This window comes from Muscardinus avellanarius, assembly GCF_963383645.1.
Source record: "Muscardinus avellanarius genome assembly, chromosome: X".
Lineage (NCBI taxonomy): Eukaryota > Metazoa > Chordata > Mammalia > Rodentia > Gliridae > Muscardinus > Muscardinus avellanarius.
This window is the reverse complement of record NC_137792.1, coordinates 15,311,724-15,328,616: the sequence shown is the minus strand read 5'-3', so window position 1 is coordinate 15,328,616 and position 16,893 is coordinate 15,311,724. Positions and strand designations below refer to the sequence as shown.

General features: G+C 31.1%; 1 protein-coding gene across 4 annotated transcripts in view; it reads right to left on the bottom strand.

Moving 5' to 3' along the window:
- The window catches only part of CNKSR2 (connector enhancer of kinase suppressor of Ras 2), a gene marked incomplete at both ends in the record, with an annotated part of 296,214 nt that overhangs the window by 151,374 nt on the left and 127,947 nt on the right, over positions 1 to 16,893 (bottom strand). For all 4 annotated transcript variants that reach the window (XM_080718645.1, XM_080718646.1, XM_080718647.1 and 1 more), the window contains 2 exons: positions 6,378 to 6,446; positions 10,900 to 10,959. In XM_080718645.1, coding sequence (XP_080574771.1) covers positions 6,378 to 6,446; positions 10,900 to 10,959 — 129 coding nt within the window. The remainder of the gene's footprint in view (positions 1 to 6,377; positions 6,447 to 10,899; positions 10,960 to 16,893) is intronic.

Here is a 16,893-nt window from a genome sequence, read left to right as displayed (position 1 = left end):
TAGTTGTTTTGTAAGATATCAAGGAGTAGCATAGCAGGGTCATATGGTGTTTCCATTCTAAGTCTTCTGAGGAACCTCCATACTAATCTCCAGAGTGACCAAAGGGTGGAGTGTGGTGGGGTGCAGGGGGAAGTACTTCAAGTGAATATGTGCACATATGAATATATTTCTTTGGACCTCACTATGAAACATAATTACAGTGTACCAATAGAAGTATAAAAAATAATAGCTTTGCTATGAATTATTTTTAAAATGCCACTTACTAGTAGATACTAAAAGATAAATACTTATCAATATTTCAATGTATGCCTTCACTTATCAAAACACAAAATAAAGCATAGATTGTGCATATGTATAGTTAACTAAACAATATTTAAATATTTAGCAATAATTTTGCCAGAATTCTGGAAATTTAGACAAAAAAGGCAACCCAATATTAGCACTAAATGGGGCCATAGTGAAAACTACATACCATTTGTTGTAATTTCTAAAAATCTTTCATGCCCAGTATTTTGGTAATAAAATATAGAAGACATAGTATAAGAGTAAATGTGAAAATTATGAGTGGCCACATTACCTACAATTTCAACTACTGTAATGACCAGAATTTTAATTTAGTGAATAAAATCTATATTTAAATTTTAGGGCTCAATAGCCTTAAAAGAATTTAAAATTAAGGTCATTTGCTCTTGTATTTTCTATGTTTAGTGTTTCCCTTTCATGTATTAATTTTACCCTACAGTTAAATGTTATCTAGTAATTTCCCACCTCTTACTATACACAGAGATGGTTCAGACAATTGTTTACTGGCAGGAAAGGGTAGGAAAAGGGCTGAGGTTACTGATAATGACTTGCAAATGAGCTACACATTTAAGTTAAAATAACCTGGAGTAGGAAAGAACTTCAAGCAACAAATACATTTTAAACATACAAAATAATTACTTACAAGGAAGCCTTTTAAAATTTCATGCAAAAAACTACAGCATATTTAACTTCACATTCACACTGAAAGATATATCCTAATAATAAATAAGTTAGAATAATGAGTTTATTTTTATAGTAACAATTTTAAAAAGTAGTTACTCTTGCTGGTGGAGCTAGTAAGAACTGCAGAAAAAAGAAACAAATGAATCAGAATGCAGATATCTGCAAAGAAAATAAGTAGGTTACTTGGAAGTTCTTATTAAGGCTTCATGTAACTCATCTCTTTTATGTAAGGACTTACGATAATGAGTTTTAGTTTGATAACAGGAAAATAATGAACATTATAGGCAAAATAAAGAATACCATTTGTGTCAACATGTGCCACTTTAAAACCAGTTTCCACACAATTCAAAGACAAATGTAAAATAAAATATAAACATATTATCTCATAAACTAGTATGTAAGATGAATATGATATAAACTAATATTACAAATAAATCTATGCTACATTGTTTCCCTTAATTTTTGGCGAATACCTCTTCACAATTTTTCCCCTTCCAAAAGAGAGTAATTCATGGGTTCTGTTTTAGAAGACAATTTCTTAGAATCCTAATATTCTTATTTGGGGGTATCATCCAAACTATTTATTAAGCATATGTTAAATATCATAGTAACACAGTTATTCTTTGTAGTCCAGTAACATCTTATTTTTATGGGAACAATATGTTGGATAGACCAGAAACATTGACATTTGAAGTCTGTTTTCAATGATTTGGCTGTAAAGAATTATAAGATAAATGCTTTCTACTTTGAGAAAGAAAAACAGTAGAAGATAGACAAGAATAAAGAAAACTAAACATGGCAAAGAATGGAGAAGACAAATGATAACGTGAAGAGATGAGAATGGTAAAGGAAAGGAGAAGAATATTTAATAGGAAGAAAAATTTAAAAAAATTAAAAATAAGAAAAAGTTTAATAAAACTAGGAGAGGGAGGGAGGGAGGGAGGGAAAGGGGGGGAGAGATTCCACTCAATGAGTTACTCATTTCTTTTTTGTTGATGTTTTGTTTTGCTTTTTATTTATTTACTTATTTTACTGAAAGCCAGAGAAGGGATGATAGGGTAAAAAAGAGAGAAAAGTTAACTTTGGATCACCACATTGATCCATTGTAATTATATTGGCTTCTCTTTTGAACCATACTCTCCTAATATTCTAGGGGTAGAAGGAACAAAAAGGTAAGAACAGAGTTTAAAATGAGAGGCCAGAGTAAATTTAAGAGAAAAATACAGGAGACACAGAAAAGAAGCCAAAATGAAGTTTCTAGATGACTCAATTATCCTTCAATCTATTCCCCTCCTTCACCGTTTCTGTCATCACTTATGTCTTACTCAATAATATTTACCATTTTAAGTGTTAGGAAAACCACTAAATCAAAGTACTTATCTTCCATCTCTCACTATCAATGATCAACATCATGACTATTTGCTGTACTTTCTCTTCTTATTTACCTTCCCAATAAAATTGCTATCTTTCACTTTAGTAGCCTTTATAAGCACATCTATTGAACCACTTCTTGCCATAATAGTCACTAGGTTCCAGAAAACCTTCCAAAATTGCAGTGAATATGTTTTAATGATAATACAAAAAGGAAATTTGTCCATTATTTCAACTGCTATTCCTAAGAAGAAAATATCTGTTTTTCGAATAGATAGAATCTTTAAAACATTTACACACCAAAAAAGTATTAACATGAAATTCAACCAATTCATCAGGAATAATATCTATAAAATAGTCTCATCAACTAAAAATAAGTTGTTAAAAGTGCAACATGAGGGCAGGGTTGCTGGTTTGAACTATGCCGAGTTATCTCCCAGGGAGAGGAGAGGGATGTAGTGACAGATGAAGTGGAAAAAAATCTTGGGAGACTCCAGCAGCCTTTGAGTAGTTGGATCTTCAGTGACAGGGAGGACATGTTATAGGACTCAGTCTGTTTTGCTTGGATGTTCATGGTTTTTTCTTCTTCCTACCTGGCAGCCAGTTTCTCAGCCACAGAAGTATGTTGATTTGGAAAGCTTAAAAGCCACTTATAATAAAAATATAGCAACATGGAAAATGGTACATGACTTCCAGTTTATTATTTCTAATTTCAAATGATAAAATATATTATGTTTAAAAGAGCCAACTAGAAACATACACATCTAACTGGACATCTTGAAGATATACCATACTAACAATGAAAAAAGACAGTATTTGAATTCAACTGTGATTCATTCAACTTTCTCAGACTCTCAGAGAAAAATTTCAAATCGTTTTCTATGTATCCTAAATAAAGAAAAATTGTCAGATCTTATACATTACTACCCATAGTATCAGAAAAAATTAAAATTACAGAAAAATATAAACTAAGCTATTCATTTTCCTACGTAAGATTTAACATTGTTCTTTTTCACTGTTGAGTCTAAAATAGTATAGAATGATATTGATAATAAATGATTATTAATTCTTTTATATATTCATTAATATAACATTAAATATAACATTAATATAATAGTAATATTCATTGATGAATTAATGAATATATAAATAATGATGATCATTTTTCAAATAAATTAGGTCATACTTTAAAAGAACATCATAATCAACCCCTAGTGTCCATTATAATGAATATTGAGAGAAAAGGGATAATTGCAGATTATAATTTATATTTATTTATCTACCTACCAATCCTTTAATAGTAACAAAATTCAGACAATTTTAATTTCACCACCTTTGTATACTGTCTAATAAAAAGTTAAAAGCACCATACAAACCATAACACTGGCAACAAAAGAAAAATGGCAGAATAGGTTGCATTAAATGAATCATTCCTGCACAAATACACATCTCACAAAGAAAATCTAGTAACTGGTCACATTGTTAAATGAGGCTATTTTCATGAAATTCAACATATTTCCCTGTTTTCTTTATAATCCAAAATCCACTTGCTGCCTTTAGTAGAAGTCTGCTAAGATATAGAACTCCAACTATTATAGCAAGTAAAAGGGAATAAGAGAGGTAGGAATGTTAGTTGTTATTGAGTTTCTAATGTGTTCCAGTTTTTGTTATAGGTGTTTAACATAATTTTTTCTATCTAAGGGAAAGGAAACTAGTGAAGAAATAGTAGGAAAATTGAATTTCAACCCTATTTTATTACATTTTAGTTCATTCGATACTCCAGTTATGTAGACTCTTACTTCTATTTCTCTTTTACACTTTATCCTACTTAATCTCTTAATGAATCCTGAAATTTATTAATATGCTTATTGGGATTTCTCCTCTTTGACTTGACAATTTTATAATTTCAATTTTGGAAGGATATAATATAACTGAAGTAGGAACATAGATTTTGGAGTCAGAAAGCTTTGTTCTGTGGATGAGTTAAAGATTTTAAGTCTCGATTTCTTCCTATTCCTTTGTAAAACTATTAGAGTAAATAAGTGAAATAAAATATGTAAAATACTTAATTAGATGCTTGGTACAGCGTAAGAACACAGTAAGATTCAGCTACAAAATGTCTTGAAGAGTTAAAATAATTCATTTAAAGTCATTTCTGAAAAGTTAGTTTTAGAGCAAAAATAGAAATTTTTCCCTTGTCATAATTCTAAGTTGTTTTCAGTATATTAGAGAATTTCTGTGATGCAAAAATGTATTTACACATTCTTATAGTATTTAAACATCACCAATAAATATAGATTTTTAGTTCATTTTCAGACCTTTAAAGACTTTATAATCATTTAATAAACACCCGAATCTTAGTGCCACAAAGAGTATCCTTTAAAAATTTGTTCACTAGAGACTCATTTATCTCTTCCAAATTAACCAAGTGGCAATGCATGCATAACCTATTCAACAGAAGTCATATTTGTTAAAGTCTCATTGCAGAAATTTAGGCAACATGAATCTTAGAAGAGGGAAAAGTTGCTCATCTACTGCAGCACCTGTTTTGTCCCACTTGCCCAAATCTTCATACCATGAGACAAGAACTTTCCATTAGGACAAACACTTTGTAGTTTCTAGTAATGAGAACAGACAGTCCTCAAAACTATGAAAGGGTAGAAAGGGTCTATTACCAATACTTTATTTTATATATATATATATATATATATATATATATATATATATATATATATATATATTATATCCATACATTTAATTTTTAAAATTCTCATCAACTTGTACTAAAACAATAACTTATTAAAAAACATCATGACTTTAATCATCAATGTTTAGAATTTTTTCTAAAATATCTCTGACAAAAATAAGTCTTTTAACAAGATTTCTTCTATCACTATAACATGCAAAATTAAGCTAAATGTGATTACAGGAAGTAATTACTCACTCTGAAGGGTTAGTAATCTTTAAGTAGAATATTTATTTAAAAATCCTACAATTTTCCAGGAGTATTATTTATAATATCAGATTATTTTTGTGGTACTGGGGATTGAACCCAGCGGCATTCTACCTCTGAGCTATGTCCCCAGTCCTATTTTTTAAAATTTGTATTGAAACAGGGTCTCGTTAGATAGCTGAGAGCCTTACGGCTTGCTGAAGCTATACTAGGAACCTGTAATTCTCCTGTCTCAGCCTCCCAAGTAATGGGATGATAGGCAAGCACTGCCATGCCCAGTGGTTATCAGATTATTTTAACCTCAATTTTTACACAATATATTTTGGCAGAGAGCGGAGAACAAAATGAATAAATTGAGATATATAAAATAGTAAAAAATAAAGACCATCCATGTAAAGTTAATTTTCTTCATTTAAGATGAGTAAAAACAGTCTGAAAATCTAGTGCAGACAGAATGTTACTCACTCACAATTGTGTAAATGGATTTGTGGGGTTCATAAGGTAAGAAAAATTTACAAACATTTTGTTAAATTCATCAGTTTTAAAACAAAAACTGTATTTTCCCTGAAGGGAAATGAAGAGACAATTCAGCTATTGAAAATAGCTACACTTAATACAAGCACTAAACTTTAATGAAAAAAATTAATGTTAAGGTAGAAAAATGAATGTATACTGTTATAAAACATATTTACTAGTCAATTCAATAATTTATAAAAATAAAACCTAAAAAATTTGTACCAGAAAAGGTTGAATTTACATGCATTAGTACTTTAATTTATATTTTAAAATAGTTATCCCTGTTAATGGAGTATATGCTATTATACAATACTGTCTATATAGAAATGCATATCTAAATTTCAATCATCACCAATATTTCTTCATTTTTTTAAAGCCACGTCTTACATTTCATCAAATAATAAATAAATAGCTATTCAGTTAATTTTTACAAAGGCTATCTAATTAGATTGTTTACAAACAGTTACTCCATTTCATTGGTATTCTTTTAAACCTTTAGCAAATCTTTAAATTAGTTCCTCCCACTGACTCTTAAGGTAATTATACATACCACAGTCTGATGATTAACTTGAATCACTTCATCACCAGCATGGATTTTCTTACACCGATCTGCAGGTGACTGAATTTAACATAAAAGAAATGACAAAAAAACATACTTTTATCAGTTATTTACTCTCTGGAAATAAAAAATTCATCTCTTTAAATTATATTTTAAAAAGTAACTAATGGAGGTGGGAACGTAGCTTACTTGCCCAGCATGCATGAGGATCTGGATTTGATCCCTAAGACCACACACACAAAAAGTAATTATAATATTCAAGGAATTAAATGAATAAAATGGCTATTGGTATTTAATATATTTTTACACTCTCTATATGGCTAGCAACAAGTAAGAGAAATCCAAAATAATATATAAAAATCTGAGAGCATTACTGGAAAAGGGTAATTGGTATTAATCTTCGTACTGCATCTAGACTACCCTGATAGACTCTCTTGGGAAACTGCTTCAAAATTATTTCATAATACTATCTTTTTTCTTTGACCCTTTTGTTTAATATAAAAATTCACATTAACTCCAGCAAATCAGTATTTTCAAAGCAAAGCTTTGATAATTAAATCGCTAATTTATTTCACTATTAATAACAATTCTGAATAATCCAGAAAGCAAATTAAAAGATGAACTGCAATTAGCTGAAAACTGTTATAAAAAATTCTAAGTGTTTAATTGTAAGAGCATCCTATATCTCGTGTTTACTACAATGTAATATACTGGTCAAAAAGCATACTAAGTAAACTAAAATGCTAACACTTCTACAGGATATAATAATTCCATCACTTTTTTCTTTAGTCACATAAGAGATTAAAACAAAAAAAAAAGAAAAAAGAACCTGATAATTTAATGTTGATAAGTTTTAAGTCTATATGGAGATAAATGAGATTTAAGGTATAAATTTTGTAATACTCCAGCCTTTGTTAATGAATTTAAAATGCTATACTTTTTTCTCTAGTGACTACTGAATACTGATTATATGCATTTCTAGGCTTTTTAATATGACAGTATACTTTTCTACTTTGAATATAGAGAAAGTATATTTTATGAAAAACAAGATATGTGTTTATAAAAATCTACCATAAATGCTGCTATATTATCATTAGTGTCCATTGAAAGGTAAACAAGAATGATATGGTGAAATAGTCTATAAAGTAAAATGCTATTTTTAAGACCCTGAAATAGGATTTACTTTAAAGGTGATTTCCAGTTATATTATTTTCGACTATTAAAATTTATAATTATTTAAAACATGAGTCTTTAAATATTATCCTCAATTCAACAATGTAAAAAATTCACAACCTGTTAAAATTCAAGGAAATATTCCAAGAAGTTTCAATTATTAAAAAAGAAAATATTCCAAGAAGTTTCAATTATTAAAGTAATAACACAAGTATATTATAAAGGGATAGATTCATCTAAGTTTTGAACCCCATTTAAGACAGTAATGTATCTTACAGCACCTTTAGGAGGTGGGCATATTATCTAATCAGATTAGTATCATGTATCAATTATGATAAGATTATAAATAATTACTAAAGGTATAATTTCTTTTTAAAATTGGTACATTGTATTGTACATTGTATTGTACATGTGTACTGGTACATTGTAGTCATACATCTTAATGAGGTACAAGATGGTAGAGGCATACATCCACACATCATTCATTCAGCCTTCCCCAATTACCACCCCATTCCCTTCCCTCCCTCCTTCTCATGTTTGACTTAATACTTGACTCTGATATGTTTTTGAGTGTACATCATGGACATTAGGGAACTTCTCTCTCACCCACACCCCGATCTCTCTCAGTTAGGTCATCTTATTTGCTCATCTATGTTTCATCCTTCATCTAGAGTTCCTCCTATGATTAAATGTATAATTTCATTGAGTTTCTATGCTATTCCATTCAAAACTGATCTTTTAAAAGAGAACATGGAAGAAAAAAATCAAGCAATGATTTTATTCATAATGTAAAAGAAAATGAAGATGATGAGCCTAACCCTAAAATTCAAAGAAAATGAAACAATATTTTGCATAGGTGAGTAAAAAAAGGAGGCCATATAAGTCACAGATTTTTAGCATGTAAAAGGATCTTAAAAGATAATTTTGTTCAAACTCATTTTTCAAATAATAAAACAAAGAAACTAGGGCACAGCAAAACAAAATATAACTTACCCACTTTAGTGAGTAGCTTTACTAAGACTCAACACAGAGCTCTTAATTATAAATGACTGAAGATACCCAAAATAGTAAAATATTTTCAAGCCAAAAGGAAGAATCAAAGGATGAATTATTGATTCTTATCTGAACTATTCCCAGAATCAATATTTCATTTGATCACATATCCATTTTTCAATATTATGAACAAGGCATAGTATTCAATATTCGTAGAAATTCCAGACAATATAGAAAGACAAATTCTTCATGAAACAGATCAAAATTACCAATTCATTGATTCCATCTCTGATTTCATTTGCCAGTATTAATTACTTTTTCCTTTGTTCATCTGAGCTACTATCTGTTTATACAGATGAACCTTTGTTGTCTATTTCTCAGAGGCAAAAAGTTTTCCTTCCTTCCTTCCTCCCTCCCTCCCTTTCTCCCCCCTCTCCTTCCTTCCTTCCTTCCTTCCTTCCTTCCTTCCTTCCTTCCTTCCTTTCTCTCTCTCTCTCTCTCTCTCTCTCTCTCTCTCTCTCTCTCTCTCTCTCTTTTTTTCTTTCTTTCTGTATTATAGGTTGAACCCAGGGGCATTCTTCCTCTGAGCAATACTCCTAGCCTTTTTATTAAATTTTGAAACAGGGTCTTGCTAAGTTGCTGAGGGCCCAAGTTGCTGAGGTTGGCAATGAACTTTCCATGTTCTTGTCTCAACCTGAGAATACAGGTGTGCACCACCACCGTATCCAGTGTGAGCTAGTTTTAAAAATCCTTCCAAACCCTAGTACTACACCCCAAATATGGCAGATATATAAAATAGGCTTCTTAAATGAATAAATGAGTGATCATATAAATGCAATAAATGAGAATGATTAGTGGCAAGAGTATAGTTTGCAGCATCTTGCTGAATTTGTCAGTTAATGATAAGCATTTTACTGGTATTTTGTATTCCCTAAGACTTTCATATTTAATACCAAATATAAAGCTGCTACAGCATTTCAACTTCAATGTAAGGCCCTTCACCTTCTACAAGAAACCAAGATAAGCAAGGGTAGAAAAATGTCAATATATAGCTGGGCATGGTGGCACACACTTGTAATCCCAGCATTCGGAAGGCTAAGATCAGAGGATCACAGTTCACGGACAGCCTCAGCTACTTAGTGAGACCCTCTGCAACTTATTGAGACTGTTTTAAAATAAAAATAAAAAATTAGGTAGGGGTATAGATCGGGGGTTGATTGCCCCTGGGTTTCATCCCCAGACCCACAAAAAGTCAATATATGATTAAAATGTTGGTTTTTTTTAAACTATAGAATGAACCCAAGGGCATTCTATCTCTGAGATACACTCCCAGCCCTCCCCAGTACAAGTATTAGAGTCATGCACCACTGTACCCAACAGAAAATGTTGATTTTCAAAATCAAAATGCTAGTAAAATGTTGAGATCAGTAATAATTTGAGATTAAACTAATTCCACCTCAGTCTTCTTCAAAAGAATGTAGCAAAACATATTTTTAGAATCTAAAATAAAAAATAATAAATTCAAAGCTTAGAACCGACTTCTGTTAAGAACAGAATGAAAATACAGGATAACTATATGCAAGAATAATGATTTATGATATTCAGATATATTATATTGATCATGTTAGTGCCCAACATGATTGTTTCATACTTCTTTTTCTATAGCATACCTATCATTCTCTATAGCATAGTCTTTCACATTTATTAGCTTATTTGATTTTCACAACAACCTAGTGAGGTCTGTAGTACAGATAGAGAACTTATTTCCAATTTACAGCTAAGGAAACTAAAACACTGAGCTGTTAAATGGCTTACAAAAATTAAACTGCTTTAAGAGAGGTTCTCATACGGAACATGCCACAGAACCACCTGTTAAACAGCACTACTTATTAATTAAGGCCAGTTTCCCAGAATTTGTGATTCAGCAGGTGTGTAGAAATCTGAGAATTTGCATTTCTAGCAACTTCTCAAGGAAAGCTGTTGGTTCAGGGACCTCACTATGAAAATAACTCAGCTACACCATGCTGTTCCTGTTTGAATTATGTTGAATTATACTGCAAGTATTCAGAAAGCCATTGTCTGATGTTCTTTTCTTGTATCAGTTATGTTCCTTAAAATAATTAATCTATTTGACAGATGGAAGTCTAACCCTTGTCTCATGTGAAAAAATACCTAATAAAGGTAACTCCCTGGCTATGAAAAGAAAACCTGCTAAATAAATGGTGAAAATTTCAATGAAACCCATACCTACAAACTCAGTAGTTTTAGTATATGTCTCATTTGTTCTTGTCAACCTCAATAATGCGAGATATACATACACTAAAATTTGAAATACTACAATACTTACATTTTCTGTGGTTCCAGTAATTACATGAAGACCATCATATGTGGATTTAATATACATACCCTAAGAAAAAGACAGCATCAGAAAGCAATTGAAATATTTACAAGTATATTATAACTTCTCTGAGTAGGTTTTAATTCTAAAAAGTTGTATCACTAATGACATATGTCTAAAATATTATTAGTTCTAAAAATGGCTGAGCCTAGATATCTAATACAAAATGAAATGAATTCAATTTAAAAAAGATAATTTACCTGTGAATTCTAGTTTCTTAAATGAAAGTTCATCACTTTATATAAAATAAGTAACTAACTTCAACAAATTATACAGCAATTAATTTGTACAAACAAAAATAAGAAATTGGATGTAACTTCAACAAATTATACAGCAATTAATTTGTACAAACAAAAATAAGAAATTGGATGTTCTCTCTAATATGTAAAAGCTAGGGAGAAAATGGGTCATAGGAGGAACTTTAGACAAAGAAGGAGATACTATAGATGAGCAAAGGAGACCTAACTGAAGGGATGGGAGGGGGGAAGAAGGAAATTCTCTAATGTTCATTATGTACATTAACAAAAATATTAAAGTCATTACCTAAGCCAAATATGAGGAGGGAGGGAGAGAGAATGGGGCAGGAATTGCGTAAGGGTCAAGTGGGTGATGTGTGCATGTATGTTTCCACCATCTTCTACTCCATTAAGATGTATGACTACAATGCACCAATAAAAAATTAAAAAAGGAAATTGGGCAGTAGTTCTTGGTTATAACCATATTCAGCCTTATGCTGGTGACAGGTGTATAGCATACTTACATTTGAAGTTAATATTTATCCAATTATTTGTTGGAAGGTAAATATTATAATAGAAGAATAGGGTGAGATTTTCTCTCAGTAATAGGATTATATCAAATCAATGAAGGATCTTAAAATACATTTATAACATCTGAACACTACATTTGTTTCAGAAGGATTTTAAGAGTATAAAGTAGAAAAAGTAAAAACAATATATATATATATATATGTATGTATATATGTAGTTTAGACATACAAAATAATCATTGTCCATCATTATTATCATCATCTGTAGAGTTATTAACAGCTCATTCATTTTTCTTATTATATAATAATACTTAGCAATTATAGATATTAAAGTCAAACACACACTGTTTAACATCTGGGAATGGTGGTGGTAGGGATCAAACCCAGGACTTCATACCCATGTATGTGCTCTACCATTAAGCCACATCACCTACTGTTAACATCTACTGTAAAAGACTAAGACTTTTTTAGAACATATGTTGGATATGAAATTAGTTAAAATGAGTAATTGGACTGGATATTTGATATTTTACAAATTTATTTCAATTGCTCATCTCTTTTGAAAATTATAAATTGATTATATTTCTCCATATACCTTTCAATACTGTGAAGTGCTTATTATTAATTAAAGGTATTTAACATGAATTATTAATGATTTCAGAGGTGATTAAGTCATAAAGAAAGTCTATTAATCTCAATATTTAGAAAAGATACTTTAATTATTGGAATAACCTAAAATTATGGAAATAATCTCATTATGACTCAGTAATATTTGTGTATTGTTATTATATATACCAGGTACTTTAAAAGTGTCAATTATAAACTAAAGCAAATACCTAGTAGTTAAAAGATCATAACATCAATAAGAGCATAACAATGCTGCATACTCTTTATCAAAGTCAATTTTTCTTATGGATAAAAAATGCTGTATACATATACAAAGTTATCAAATACCAATTTCAATAATACAAGATGAGAGAGAGATCAGGGTAAGATCTATCTAGAGGAAAACACATCAAGTACTGTGAATATGTATGTTTCTATAACTGTAAGCCTCATTATGATATATATTACAATGAACTAATAACATAGGTAGACAAAAAAGTACAAGAAAATGAAATTTCAATTAAAAAGTTTTGCATAATTTCCCAGGTTGGTTACTCCACAAGCCAATATTCCTCCCAGACCCATCACTTCCAAATTTCTGGGAAATCTATATATCTACATTATGCACTGTTAATTAACCCTTTAATGAATATTTTAAACAAAGGAAACTGATTAAATAAAATATTTAAGGATGGATGGAGGTATGTTTATAGGGTTCAATTCTAAAAACTTTTCATAGTCATGAACAGTAGGATAGAATTAAAGCACATTTAAAATGCCATAAGAATGAATATGTTTTATGCAATGTTTTCATTACTAATCTCAATAAGCCATTTATTATAAGTGTTTTTAATGATCAAAACTGACTTCTTCATTCTTTTGTATCTCTCTCTAGTTGTAGTAATGAGAAAAATGGCCAAAAGTCAGTCACCAAAAGAAGAGAGAAGTAAGTCTCTTGGATGAATTTCAAACTAATCATCTTCTGAGTAATGAGTCTACAGAAATACATTTGATTACTTTTTCAACTTGGAGAAAGGGCTAAACAGCAGGAGGACATGTAATTCAAATATCCTTTTTTTCCCTGGAACTGAGACTAATAATGACCTTCCATTTCATCAAAACCTTCATTCCTTCTTTTTTCTTTTTAAAATCTACTAATTAATCCTGGAGCTGACTTGTACAGCTCCTTCTCTCTTGTTCAGCTTGCCAAAATGACATTTGCTTCACTTTGTTTCCAAATGTTGGTTAACCAAAAAGAGCCAAAGCAATCCCACAGTCAACTGCATTAGAGTAAGGCATATTTGGGGGTGGGCCAATCACCTAAATAAGAAAAGCACTCTCTGAAGCCAAGAGACTTCCTTAAGAATGTAAGAAGAAGGGGCCTCGGCCCTTCTTTTCTGTTCAATCCATCTCTTGGCTCTGATCCATGCTTGATATGTTGCAATAGAACATTTCCATTTCTTTTATTTTCTGCTAATTGTTTAAAAACAAGTTGCAGCTGGGCCTGGTGGCACATGCCTATAATCTCAGTACTTGGAAGGCTATAGCAGTATAATCACAGGTTTGATGCCAGCTTGAGTAACTTAGGAAGACCTTGCTTCAAAATAGAGTCAGATTTCAGCTCAGAGTTAGAATGCCCCTGTGTTCAATCCCTTGTACTGAAAACAAAACAAAACACCACCACCACTAACATAAACAATGAGTTAAATAGGCTTTAATTTTAACTAAACATGTTTCTTACCATTCTTTATGTTTCAGGACTTTCAAGTCTGAGAAATCTTAGGGGTTTGACTAATTTGACAGAAAGCTGACTAAAAATCTATCCAGTATATCAGTATGAAGAACAAAACACTTACCTTATATGCCTGTGAGAGATGGTTTGTTTTAAAGTCAGTAGAAGACCCACAGATATTTCTAAGCTAATTAAACTTCATTAAAGCTTGGTATTCTCCCATGTGTTTTTCCCTTTCATTTAATGTTTAGGCATTTCCTATGGCTAAGCGCATGCTAAATGTCACCCAAACCCTCAAATCTACTGATTTCAAATGTGACCTACTAAGCTGATTCAAAGGGGTCTGAGTTTTAAAATGATAACTTGAATAAGTCACATAAAATTTGTATTTATTTTTTCCCTTTGATATCAATCATAATATAGGTTTATACTTAACTATTTGAATTAATATTCAACATTTTAGGCTTTTCCTTCCTTTGAAATATCAACCCAGTGAACTCATTGTCATTTAAAAGTGAATTTCTTTAAGCAGTTCCAGTAGTCACCCTCATAAAATCCACGTGTCTTCTTTTAGTAATTCCAACATTGAATGTGGGATGATGGGAAAAGTTTTGCTCCAATGTACTTTATTTAAATTTATCTGGATAAAACTCTCCTTCTATTATTACTTATTTAATATAGAGCAATTGATGAAGATTTCTGTTTTCTCATTTGTAAAATGAGAAGATTAATACCTACTCTGTAGGGTTGTACAGAAAATATCTGACACATGGTAGATATTTGTGTATTTCATTTTTCTCTTTCAGTTCTTTCTCAGGCTTTTTGACTGAATATGGTTAATGGCATATTAAATTCATGACTATTACAAAAAAGAGGCAGGAATCTACCTTTTTAAAATTAAAAAATCAAAGACCTGTCAGGGCTATTTCTTTATAAAAACATCAAGATTTCAATCACTAGGCCAAACATGAGAAGAAAGGAGAGGAAAGGAAATGGAGTGAGAAATAGGGAAGGGCTAAATGACTGATGTGGGTATGTATGCTTCTACCATTTTGTACCCCATAAAGATCTATGAGTACAATACACCAATTTTAAAAAAGATAAAAATATTCATATTTTAAAGAGGAAGAAACTGAGCCACTTGGATGTTATATGTCTTGTGTAACATATGTGATGAAGCCAGTTGGCATTGACTCCAAAGCTTGTGTATTTAATTTTCCTGCCATGTTACCCTAATGCTCTAAGGACTTTACCCCCATGGGCATCTCAGATGATCTACTTAAAAAATCCAGGGCTTTGCAAAGAAGGTTTTCTTTCATTCTGGACCACCCCTGCCCAAATTTCTCTTTGCTGCTGGCTAAGTATAGCAAGGGGAAATACAGATTTAATCTCCATTAAGATTTTAAACTCTTCAGAGAGGAAGTCTAGTCTGATTTGGGAAAGAAACATGATTTTTTGGGGGGGGGGGCTTGAAATAATAAAAATTTTAAAGAAAGTCACTTATTGTTTTAAAAACATGTAGCAATACACATGAATGTCTAAAGGAGCACTTCCAAGAATTCCTCAGTCTTTTCAAACAAATAAATATGGATCATTTGCAGAAAACAACTGTATTGAAGGTTAGGGGCAATTATATGAGTGCTGGTTAATAAGTGTATAAGAATTTTATGGCTGAAAAAAATCAAGATTTCATAAAGTTCACTAATTAGCATTGTGTTGACTAATGTTGCATGAGTTATTTCTTCCCAAGATAAAACTTTACACAGTCATTAACAACAGGATAGAAATAAAGCTCACGAAATGTAATTACAGGACAAAGTAAGGTACTTTTCTTTGAATAATATTGTATTTAGAAGTGTATATTTATAGAGCTAGAAAGAGTTTTTAAAATGGTCTACATTCTACCCATGACAAGATCAAGAAGGAAGCTAAATTCATTCCTCCACCACCCAAAATTACCCTCCTAGCTATATTTTATGTAAGAGATTTATATCTAAGTGTCCTGTTCTAATCTAATAGAATGTAATATAAGTTGGTAATTTCTCACTCTACAATTGTTTAGTGTGCTTCCTTTTTTAATAACTCTGAAAGGGGCAATATAGAAAGAAAAATATTTGATGCTATAGGTTGAAGAATTTTTAAAATTAAAACTGGACTTTGTAAAGGTAACCAAATATATTCCCCTAATTCATGGGGGGCATGCATTCCAAGACTACCAGGGGATGCCTGTGCCATGAAGAGTATTGGATAATGTTTTTTCTATACAAACACACTTATAATGAAGTTTACTTTCTAAATTAGGCACAGCAACTTATTAAATAATAAAATACAAGAATTATAAGATTATTTTATCACATAATAAAAATACATCAATGCATCTCACTGATGTTAGCATAGTGTTAGCAATATCCATTTGATTATTTCTCTTATAAGAATAGATGTGAGTTACAAAGAATAGCAGTTTGACCTAACTACCCAACTTGATAGAAAAGAAATATATTAAAAACAGCACAAATTAAAGTAAAATGAATGCATCATCTAATTGCCTGGGAGGGTAAGATTGCGGTACTTATTTTTAAACTCTTAAACTTAATTTAAGCCTAAGAAATTTTAATTGGAGGGAGGTGTGAAAGAATGCAATCAAAGCCTGGCGTGGTGGCGCAAGCTTGTAATTCCAGTGGTTGGGAGGCTGAGACAGGAGGATCACACAGGTTCAAAGCCAGCCTCAGCTACTTAGTGACGTTCTCAGTAACTTAGTGAGACCCTGTTTCCAAATAAAGTATAGAATAGGTCTGGGAGTATAGTCCGGAGGTAGAAAAGCCCCTGGTTTCCACTCCTA